Genomic DNA, 11,851 nt, shown 5'->3' on the forward strand with positions numbered 1-11,851 from the left:
TTTTGCTAACACTACGGCGCAGTTCTTTGAGCTCAGACGTGAGCGAAGCAAGTGAACCAGCAAAACCTTCATCGAAGAGCTTATGGAAATTAGCGAGTTCAGAGCGCACTATTTCTAACTCGCCAAGTAATTTGTTTTTGTCAGCTTGCAGGGAGTGAATACCAGCAACTGCACTTTCTTGCTCTGCTCGCAGACTTTTGAGTTCAGCAAGAATAAATTAATAGCTACATTGATTACTGATTTATCGAAGCTTTCGTATTTCTCTAAATTACCGTTATGTGGGATGTGGGCGTGGTTATTATCCGATTTTTTAAATTTTCAGCCGTTTGGTATGTTTTGTGAAGGCCAACAACTGTGCCAAGTTTGGGAGAAATTGGTGGAGCGGTTCCCAAGATATACATATGTATGTAATCATAAGTGGGCGTGCCTACGCCCATTTCCAAACATTTTTAATATTCTCATTTTTAATTTCATTTCAAAATAAGTACACATACCAAGTTTCTTTAAGATATCTCAATTTGTACTCGAGTTATCGTGTGCACATACGGTTACTCTTTTCATTCTGATCATTTATGTATACATTTGTCTATATCTATCTCGATTCGTTTTGCCTGTTACAAACAGCCGTTATGTGAAAAAAGTTATAATACCCTTGCGTACAAGTGCGCTCGGGTATAAAAATACTTGACATCCGCATTCGCATTCGCATCCGCGGATGTTAGCGTTTGAACATCCGCATCCGCATTCGCATCCGCGGATGTCTAAAATTCCACATTCGCAACATCACTGGTCTGGACATACAACATTGCAAGTTGATAAAAGCGTTGTAATAATAATAATAAAATAAAATAGCCAAGTGAGAAAAGGTGCCGTGAAGGTCAGATTAAATCGACCTGTTGCACCATTGAGTATATCGAACTCTCCTGTGTTGCGATTGGCCCAATGGATGTGATTTCCCAATATTATTATGCGTTCAAGCTTTTAAGGTATTTCGTCTGAAATAAGTCTACGTATATTGCATTTCTGTAGAACAATGATTCGCACCCATTTTGAAATTGCCACCAACTATACTGTAAAGCTTCTAGGACATTCACTATAGAACCGGGTTATTGTTGCCTCCAGGGAGTGAAGGGGAAAAAATTCTTAAATTTTATTTCGCTTTGTGAATAACCGTGCTATAAAATGCTGCAAAGTCGGAGAATTTCAAGAACTTCTTCGCGGATATAACACTTTCCTTAGGTTATTTAAAGTGGCAAATGACCACCAAACCATAATCTTAGCAGAATGTGCCAATGAAAATCGTAAACGTGAATTGTTGGTGAAAATGTTGGACCAAAAAGTCTTGGTAAAATAAATAAAAATTTTGGGCGTTTATTTGTAAGCGCTCCACATTCAAAATTTTTGGCTAATACAAAACCTTATCATTATTTTCTTTCTGATATCTAAAAAAACGTTAATATTTTTTAAAACCTCCTCAGAATTTTTTTTGACAAATATAAAAAAATACTCACTTCGCTCCACTGTCGCGAAAAAGAAGAGCCCATTTTGTAGCGTTGAATAATTCAGCTGTGAATTCGTGAGCAAATTCTTGATAAGAGAAGTTTGGCTTGTAATTGTTTTTCATAAAGCTTAAATAATTGGGATATCGTAAATCTGAAAATAAAAGTACACAATTGTATGTAGAGCATACTAGTAAAAATGTATGCAACTTCCTAAGCACTCACTTATCCAGTCGGTCCAAAACCATTCGGAACCAAAGCTGGGCACTGAATATACACCCCAATGTATGAAAATGCCAATTTTTGCCTCATCATACCAGCTGGGCAATGGACGCTTATCGAGACTATCCCAATTCGGTTCATAACGTTCTAATGCTGATGTGTTAATAATCATTAAATAAATGAAAAATACACAATGATGCCGGCGGAGCATTGCTTCCGAATTTATAATAAAACTAAGATCTTCGAATTAATGTGATGATATATGTATGTATTTATGACATATATATGTATGTATATACACACAGCTGCGCGCGAACGAGCAGATAAACAATAAGCGGGTATACAGAAACACAGCGAAGCGAAAACAAAATCTACACTTGTTTGCTGGAAGATCAGTTTGCCACTGAGGGTACTTTAAAGCTGATTAAATAATAGTGTGACTGATGAAACGTCGCACAGTGGTCTGAGGGTGGCAGAAAGTCTTAATTTCGAAATGTGTGGAAATATTCAGCTAAGTGGTTGACTCGATTCTAAACATGTCTACTAACAGGTTTTGAAAGACTGAAAGACTAATAAACGGAAACACGGAACTTAAGAATAATAAGTTTTATGAGAAAAAAATAATTACACTTTTTTCAACAGACAAATAATATTCGATAGTTACATAATTCTTACCTAATTAAAGGTAATCTACTAACGCGCAAGTAGTCGACTCTCTTTATAGCCTGCCGTTGAACATTTCTGCTGGAAATACCTACTATTATCTTACTCTTTGACTTTAAATTACGAAAGAAGGTCGACGTAGGGGACAGTCTTAACGTAGCATCTCCACACGCAAAAAAATGTTTGCTAAAAATTTTTGTTTGCCAGATATACGTTTTATCAGTGCACTTGCACAATATTCGCATTCGCAAAAGCTCGGCATTGATTATTGCGAATGCGAATGTTAAAATTTATGCGGAAGTTCCGCGAATATTCGCAACAACCCTGATATGTACATACATACATACGTATGGATGTATGTATGTACATATGTACGTAGCAAACTGCAATATTTTAGTAACTACTGAAGATAATTCACTCAAAATTGATATTTACAATAATTTTTGGAAAATAAGAATATTATAAATTTTTGCAACTTGGCACAACATACCAAATGGCCGAATCGAAATTGATGCTTGCAACAATTCTTTACCAGTAAATGCATTTATGGTAAAATTTTGGAAAATGGGCGTGGCACCGCCCACTTATGATCAGATATATGTATCTCGGTAACCGTCGTTCCAATTTGTACCAAACTCGGTATGGTTATAGTGCTATCCACACAATAGCATAAGGTTGAAAATTATTGAAATCGGACTAAAATTACGGCCGCTTTTCATATAACAGTAAATTTTAGAAATGCTTGAAACTTCAATATTTCGAAATTTTAGGAAGCTAATTTACTCAAAATTTATACTAACAACAATCCCTTGAAAAGTAACATTAAGGGTATTCATCAAACCTTATAAATGCATTGTAAACCGTATAAACTTATAATTGTGTAAACCTTATAAATGAACTGTCAAAATTTGTATGGAAACTCGTTTACACATTTCTGGTAAATTTATCCAGCGATTTCACTGAATAAACTTGATAAACTGAAGACAATGCAACTCTGTCGCAACTCTAGCTATGTTTTCTTAGGCAATAATCGGGATCCGCATACAAATTTTGCACGCAAATTCAACAACGATATGATCCTGATAGAGATCTGGTTCAATTATTATCTCGTCTGTTTGTTTTGTTTCACTGATAATTCGCAAAGTTTGGTAGCCGTGTTAAATGAATTCATACACAACCAGACATTCGGCCATTGTTTCTTATAACTTGCTTCAAATAAATAGTCTTTATGTTATATGTACATTTATTTAAATAGATATCTCGTAAATATAATTTTTTCCAATTTAGTGAGGTAGTTTCTATAATTTCTTTATCCCCGTGCTAGTAGTATAAAGTTAGTGACACTTCGCTTTATAACCAAAGAAAACACGACTATTGTCGCATGTGTAAACGAAAAGAGAGTGTGGGTCGTTCATGTAACAGAGTGCATAAACTTATAAGATTATCTGCTTGATAAAGTTATCGGTTTAGATGAATACCACTATTATTTGGAATTTTGGAAAATGGCCTAGATACCGCCCACATATGACTATATAAGTTTATCTCATTACGTCTAACTGAACGTTCTATCGAAGATGTTTAAAATACCACCAAGTAGCGGTAGTTTTCGGAAAGGTGAGAAGCGTATAAATATTTAATACTTGCGCCGGGTATTTAATGTTCGACTCCGCCCGAACTTATGGGTCGATTATCGATAGCAATCGAACCTCAGTTGCGTTGCTAGTTGCTAAAACGATATTACAGATAGCAACTGGCAACTTTCAACTGACAACTGCAGTTGCTAAAAAATGTGTATAGAGGCGACTACATTTTTGTAGTTGCTGGGAATGTCTCTGGAGCGTATTTAGGAGCGAAAATTGAAAAGTGTGTCATATATTTTACTTTTTAATAATTTGAACGATATTAACATTTTGCAATGCAGTTTGCTTTTACAGAATATTATGAAAATAACAAAACAATAACTTGAAATTTTAGTTCCCATGGAGTACGCCCTCTTGGCGAAACAAAAGCGAACACTGATTGCAAATTTTTGCCTTCATCAACTGAAGCACCTCTTTTAAAACTACCGACACACTAAGTTTTCCAAATTGAAGCCATTGCTGTGGCATTCCCTTCTGCGAAAAATTTAAGAGGTTATCGATAACTCTACAGCAACTGACGATAGTTGCCATTCGTAATACAAATTTTCTTTCCAGTTGCGTTGCCAGCTGGCAACCGAACCGTGGTTGCGTTGCTATCCGTAATCGACCCATTAGACTTTCTTACTGGTTTATATTTGGACGAAGCCACTGTCTGCTTATTGGTTTAAATCGTTATGCTTCACACTCTTAATCCAATAATGCAACTATTAACACTACACTTTGCAATATTGTTATTTTGTTAAACACCATTAACAGAGCGATTATTTGCTTAAGGAAATTATTATTACTATAGTAATCGAAAAAATGATCAGTAAAACAGCCCTTTTCATATTCGAAAATGCATTTTTTCCCCACGGCGATGTCCTAGGAAAAGTGCGACATTCAATTTTGCATTACCTAGTATCGAGGAATGAATGTGATTTAATATGCATTTTTTGGGACTTTTTGGATACATTAGAATGCTGATTACATAGTAAACATAAATGGAATCTAGAACTCATAAGAAATACATAACATTAATTATCACGCATGTAATGCATTACTACTTTTCGCACTGGGTACCTATGTACATAACAGGGTTGTTGCGAATATTCGCATTCGCAATCACAACCGCGGAGCTTCCGAATTAATTTTAACATTCGCATTCGCTTTCGCATTCGCAATAATCAATGCGGAGCGAATGTTGTGCAAGTGCACCGATAAAACGTATATCTGTCAAACAAAATGACAAATTGCAGCCAATATTTGTTTCCTGTGGTCGTTGGAGTATTTGTGTAACAAAACTGGTCAAATATCATATTTATCAACTTTGATAAAAATGTCTTTAAACTTATTATTTCTTAAGCTATATAATCGAGCAGTTATACAAGTTCCCACTTCTACTTGGCCTTTGACGTACGTCAAAGAGAACATAGCCCTTTTAATAATATATTTTTTTGTTTTCTCTCCTTTAAATACCTGCATTTCTTTCTTTATTGTGATTTTTTTTGGATCAATCTTAAAAAAACTACTAGACATAAAAGAAGAAAGTGTGCACTGTAATTTTAAACCAAATTGTCGTGATTTGCTCTTGATGTTACATATCGTCACCTGAAATGCAAAAAGACGTAACAAACATCGTCGCTGAAATACAAAAAGTCGTAACTAATAAAAATCTCAAAATTCAGTTTTTGATTGATATGAAGGATTTCATCGAATTTCAACTCCCACATCAGTTATGGTGTTGTTACGTCTTTTTGCATTTCAGGTGACGATATATTCATTTCAATCATTTCAAATGTGGCTCTTTGGGGAATTTATTTTAAGGAAAAATTTAAAAAAACAGTAATTTTGTTTACTTGTCGGGCAATATTTTTTTCATAGAAAAATATGTTCATTGGCTAAAGGCCTCTGTGGTAAAACTCTCCCCCTACGTCCCCCTTCTTTGCAATTTAAAGTGAAAGATTAATCTCCTACAATAGGGCTTTCTAGCAAAAATCTTCAACATTTAACTATAAAGAGAATCGATGCTGAAATATTTAAAAAGCTATGTCCGACCTTTAATTAGGTAAGAATTAAGTAACTATCTGAAACCCTCATCATTCGTGATTCCAATAATTCAAATGATTATAAAAAAACGGGGTGCTTTTTTAAAAAAATAACAATATTCTGATCCGATTCGGCTGGCAGCCAGTAGTGCGATTCCCATTTTTCCTAACGACCGATATTCGTTATTGATAATGAACGACGTTTGTAGCTTGCAGTAGCGAATAGGCTATTCTCAAAAACACACTTAGGGCCGGTTGTTCAATGTCTGATTAGCACAAATCGGAGGCAGAACTTCCGGTTAAATGCAACGACTGCTTTATCGATCACATGTTATATGCATGATGTCGAAAACGTCGATAATGATGTTTAACCGGCAAGTACTGATAACCAGACATTGAACAACCGGCCCTTAGGGCCGTTTGCACCATGTCTAGTTAATACTAACTCCCAGTTAAACATCTTTATCGACGTTATCGACACCCATCATTTAACATGTGATCGATAAAGCAGTTAACGTGCGTAACTGAAGGATGTACCTCCAGTTAGCGTTAACTAGACATGGCGCAAACGGCCCTTAACGACAGAATTCGTTAGACATGTCGATAAAGAAGGTTACGAGGATTGTCGTTAATTACAAAGACAAATATGGCAATATTGACGTTTGACACTCAATATTTAAAATAAACATTTTCTTGTTGCGCGTATTATTGTTGTCGAGATTGTTGCTTGTAAATAATATATGAAAAAAAACAGAAGCGCAAAAGCTACTACGGAGCAGTACCATAGGATGCTGGACTTTTTATTTTGCAATAAGGGCCTCGTGCAAGGCGAATTTAATAAGGTGGTGTTAGCCATATAAAAGTAAAAAATTACACTAACAAATTATACGCACAATTACAGTATGAATTACAACACCACATCATTTTCATGTTATGCATTCCACGTCTAAAAATTCAGCTGTGGCTCTAGTTTTCGACGTAACAAGTTAAAATTGGAGCAAATGTTCAAGTGTCGTTATCTCGAACACTGGAGCCAATCTGACAAAACGGGGGAAGCCATTGAATTTAGAGTGCCCCAATTAAGTGAGATCAACTATCAAAACCTTTGCCTAAGTTTTCAACTTTCACAGTGTAATAAATAAAAATAATAATAATAAGCACATCTATATGTGATAAATGTTTATTTATTAGTTATTTTTTATTATAATAGTTTGCCTACCGATGAATTTTGCCAAATTTTTCTCAATAAAAACTTAAACCAATTTTATCGTTAGGCTTTTCAACGACAAAATATTCGTAGCTAGGCTATCGACAAATTTCGTTAGACAACTGTCAAGGCTACCGACAATATTCGCTAAAAGTGTGCTTGAGAATTGCAATTAAGGAAACTTGTCGGAATCGTTAGCTAACGATACGAATATTGTCGTTAAGAAAAATGGGAATCGCACTACAGGACCTTAAAAACAGAATTTTGTTCAAAATTTTCATTCCCGGAAAATAATAATTTATTTTCCATATCCACCTATCTAGCTGGCTATAAGCACAAATTCTTCAAACCAATCGCAGAAGAAACCATTAAAAGTGAATTACAAAAACTAAAATCGAAAAACGCTGATCACGTTACAAGTTCTCCAAATTCTGAAACCGCTACAGGAATGAAAATGAAGAATTCTTTCTAAAAAGCCTCATAAAAACCTGACACATCTGGTTTGGTTTGTAAGCGCTGTTTAAGCAACGATCTCACCAGTATGCTAGATTCTTCAAGTGAACATGAAAGTAAGGAGGATACATCCGGCATTTGCAGCCCCGATGCAATTCTCATCACTTTTTATTAAATAAGATGTTCAATTTTAAATTCATTTACTAAATAAAATAAACATTATTAAAAATTACCAACTTTTAAATTTTTTTATTTACCTAAATAACTTAGTTTACTTACCTGGTTATTTCTTAAAAATACTTGACATCCGCATTCGCATTCGCATCCGCGGATGTTAGCTGTTAGACATCCGCATCCGCATCCGCGGATGTCTAAAATTTCACATTCGCAAAATCCCTAGTACATAAATGCAACAAGAATCCAAATTTTAAACTTCAAACTGCATTTACAGAGAAAGGAATAAAAAAATGCATTTATGAATTCAGCGTCCTCAACTTCACTAGGAAACAAGTTTTCTTTTAAATCCATCCATAATTGTATTTTTGCCCACATTTTATATGGAGCCACATCACTGTGCGACTTCTTGATAATGACGTCTGGGAATGGAATTGATGACTTGTGCTCGAAAGTAAACGGATACTTCCACGAACTTTTTCGCTTCTTCACTGCAAGGAGCCTAACCGTCTCCCCTTCCAAATCCTCGGCAACCCTTTTTACCACCTGGACGAGGTCGTGAGGTTGTTGTAGCCGTTACAACAACAACACCAAAGCTACACACCTGTCATAACACAAACGCTCCCTGTCAACACCATGCTAAACAAGCACTTCCTAGTCGTTCCCACGACAGTCGGGTCTACCTAACCGGAACGACCCAGATTTATATTTGGCCAAAGAATGTCACTCCAGCAGCACTCCCCAAAAACTCTTTGGGGAGCTTGTATGCTGGTACAACAACAACAGCACTTCCTAGTATGGTGCCTCAAACGTGTGCCTCCGAACAGACATCTGCTGGCGGTAGAGGCCTGCCGAGGCGCGTCGGAATGCATTTATACGAACTGTCTGACGAGGTCCAGAGGTTCATTAAACAATCACTGGTCGGTCTCAACTTACCCCAACTCCCGAACTCTGAATGATGTAGACGAGACAGAACTTCTTCTGCCTCGGCAGACTCGCACCACCCAAGCGCAACTCCGCTCTGGATAACGCAGCAGGTTAAACTCTTACTAGAGCAGATGTGCTGTTCTCAGATGTGCCCTACGTATGTCCCGACATGCGGACAGTCACCCTATGGCTTCACACACCTCTTCGCATGCCTACGAAATACCACTCAACTAAAGCTCCTCTCTGGTCAAACCCAGTCGGAGTGGCACACTTCATCAGCCTCCCGGGGGTTGAGCTCAGGGTGGGCAAAAACTCGGAGTTCGAGCGAGCGAGTGAGCAAACTCCTACTCAATGCCTCGCAGACAACGAGGCGCTCGCAGCTCGTACTCGTAGCAGCAATGAGGCGAGGCACGAGAAGTTTGGCTCGCTCGCCAAACGAGCGCTGCTTGTTTGCTCGCGCTCCTATTAAATGAGCGAGGCTGTTGGGTGTTGCCTCGCTCGCAGTGCGAGGCGAGTAGCTGTCTGCATACTCACTCTGCTAGGAAAGACGAGTGAGCGACGAGCGAGCGCTCCGAGTGTACTATACAACACATGCATTTTTGTGCATAAAAATGTGGGAATATATGTCAATAGATTATGTACGAAAGTATGTTAATAATTATATGTACATATGCATATATATATGTGAAGTATTATATTAGGGCAGCATTTAAAACAACAAATAAAGTTGATTACATACATAAGCATAGATTATGGAATGAATTATTTTTTAGAGTTATATTCATACATGTGTACACACATAACATGCATATTTATATATGTTTGTATGTACGTATTTATGTATATATGCATTTATATATGTATGTAAATATGCATGTATTTTGTCTTTACAGAGAAAAGTAAGTAACGAAGATATTATAATCGTTTGTGCCGCAGAAACAAAAAACAAGTAAGCACTTGCTAACACCCCCAAAATAGTTTTCTACTTGTAGCAGTTATGCTGTATACCTGAATGAAATATAGTCCTTGGTGAAAAAATTTATTTGTGGCCTGTTGTTCAAGGACATGTGTACATATGTATGCATGTATATATGGATATGTAGACATGGGAAAATTTGCGTAAACAAAGAATAGAGACCGGTTCGCATACAACTTTGACGTTGCGTTGGCGTCGAATTTCAAAGCAGCCGTCCACATATCCAAAATTTGGCAACGCTAAGGCCAACACAAAGCAGAAAGATCGCTGCGTCGGTCGCCAGCTGTTGCAAATAAATAAAATTAAATGAAATGTTTTTTCCTTTTAATCAAATGAAGGCAAGAAATATAATTTTTCATGCAATTATTGATATGAAATATTAATTTATTTCTCGTTAATATGTTAATTTAGTGGCCAAAGTAGTCTCTGCCAAGCTTCATTGTAGAACGCATACTTTTAACGTGCGTTCTGTCAAACCAACGCCAACTACAAAGTCAACGCGAAAGTTCTATGTGGACCAGCCTTAATTATATTATTATTATATATATGTATGGGGCTAAACCAGGAATATTCATTTGAAAATGCTGATGTCCTACTCATTTATGAAATGAAAGACAAAATAATGATTTTATAAATATCATGTTCTCATTTATACATATGTAACATAGTTACTTAGTCAAATTACTTAGTAATTACTTGTATGTAAGAATACAACAACAAATTATTTATCAGAAGCATTGCCCCTTGCATATTGAAAAAAAAGTAATAAAAGCTCTCAAAAAAGCATAAATTCAAATCCGCATAAAAAGTGACCTAAGTGTATAAGTTGAAATTTTATAAGAAATTATTGAACATTAAAAACATTATACCTACATAGATATGTATGCACATATGTGCCTACCTAGTAGATAAAACTGGTCCAAATAGCACGAATCTATTCTTCTGTGCATGAGAATATACAGGGTGTCCCAGAAGTAACGTGCCAAACTTTAGGGGAAGGTAGGTGGGGGGGTGAGCTCCCTGATAAACAAAAAATTTTCAGGTAAAAGTGTCACCGTTTTTGAAATATTTACATTTTTTCGAATTTAAAAAAAATCGTGCCTTTTCATGTGTTTTCTTTAACTGCAACTACAAACCGGGCAATACTTAGTAAATTTTTTATGTAAAATACTTCCAGATAGTTGCCTCTCCATACTCAAATGCAATGTAGTTAAAATATATTAAGGAACCATCATAAAATTAGGACTATTTCTGGATTTTTAACTTTTTGATATGTTCTTCCCCAACTTTGACTATCTCGGGTGAAAAAAAAATGTACTGAGCTATAACTTTGCATTACATAAGAAAATTGCTCATTTCATAAAGATTTCAGAAAGGTGCCACACTTACTGTTTTGAATAGAAAAAAAAAGTTATAGCCGCTGTTGTGGGCAAAGGACTGAGACACGCTAGAATGTATTTAATAGATTTAAATTGAATTTGCTCTTGTTACCGTCAAATGACATGCTAAATAGTACAAAGGTACATTATTACCTGCTCCTGATATTATTTTGTGTTACTTACCGGAATAAGTGAAAGTGGATTTGGTGAAATTGGCCCCTTCGAACATTGTGTTATTAATACTATGACAGAGAACACGCAGTATACGTCGCATAAATATGCGGATATTCACCTAATTTACGGTGAAGCTTGCTGTAATGCCAGAGCTGCTCAAAGACTCTATGCAGAGCGATACCCCAATCGTCGACATCCGGGTCGTGAAGTATTCGCCCGGACCCATAGAGAAATATATGAAGGTAAGTGATCCTTTCTTGTTTGCTTGCTTGTTAACTATCATTTTTACTTTACTTTTTTAAGATCGCATACCTGGAAGGCGTGGCGGCGAAACAGGACGTCCTGCAACGGTAGATGTTAAAGCTGTGTTAGAGGAAGTGGAACTAGGTCCATCGACTTCAGTGAGAATGATGGAAAGACGGACGGGAATACCAAAAACTACAGTTCACAAAGCTTTAAAAGACCATCGATTTCATCCCTACCACATTCAACGTGTTCAGGCTCTACAGG

The 11,851-nt window shown here is 36.4% G+C and overlaps 2 protein-coding genes across 2 annotated transcripts in view; one reads left to right on the plus strand and one right to left on the minus strand.

The window, feature by feature from the left end:
- Positions 1-11,851, plus strand: part of LOC118749300 (putative alpha-L-fucosidase) — an 87,786-nt gene that overhangs the window by 50,804 nt on the left and 25,131 nt on the right. The window lies entirely within an intron of this gene.
- Positions 1,391-2,132, minus strand: LOC118749302 (putative alpha-L-fucosidase). The gene is made up of 3 exons (XM_036484100.1): positions 1,725-2,132; positions 1,512-1,653; positions 1,391-1,442 (listed from the first exon to the last, which is right to left on the minus strand). Exons 1-3 carry the CDS (start codon positions 1,930-1,932, stop codon positions 1,406-1,408), a joined length of 387 nt encoding a protein of 128 aa, XP_036339993.1. The 5' UTR covers positions 1,933-2,132; the 3' UTR covers positions 1,391-1,405.

This window comes from Rhagoletis pomonella, unplaced genomic scaffold (assembly GCF_013731165.1).
Source record: "Rhagoletis pomonella isolate Grant_MI unplaced genomic scaffold, Rhpom_1.0 Rhpom_scaffold_00014, whole genome shotgun sequence".
Classification (NCBI taxonomy): domain Eukaryota; kingdom Metazoa; phylum Arthropoda; class Insecta; order Diptera; family Tephritidae; genus Rhagoletis; species Rhagoletis pomonella.

What these genes read in the sequence shown, in the direction of transcription:
- LOC118749302 (XM_036484100.1), bottom strand. Translation starts at nt 1,932, where the DNA reads ATGCTCCGCCGGCATCATTGTGTATTTTTCATTTATTTAATGATTATT. An exon ending in GTTTTGGACCGACTGGATAA is followed by an intron (nt 1,654 to 1,724) that starts GTGAGTGCTTAG and finishes TTTTATTTTCAG; the next exon opens with ATTTACGATATCCCAATTAT. An exon ending in TTTCGCGACAGTGGAGCGAA is followed by an intron (nt 1,443 to 1,511) that starts GTGAGTATTTTT and finishes ACGTTTTTTTAG; the next exon opens with ATATCAGAAAGAAAATAATG.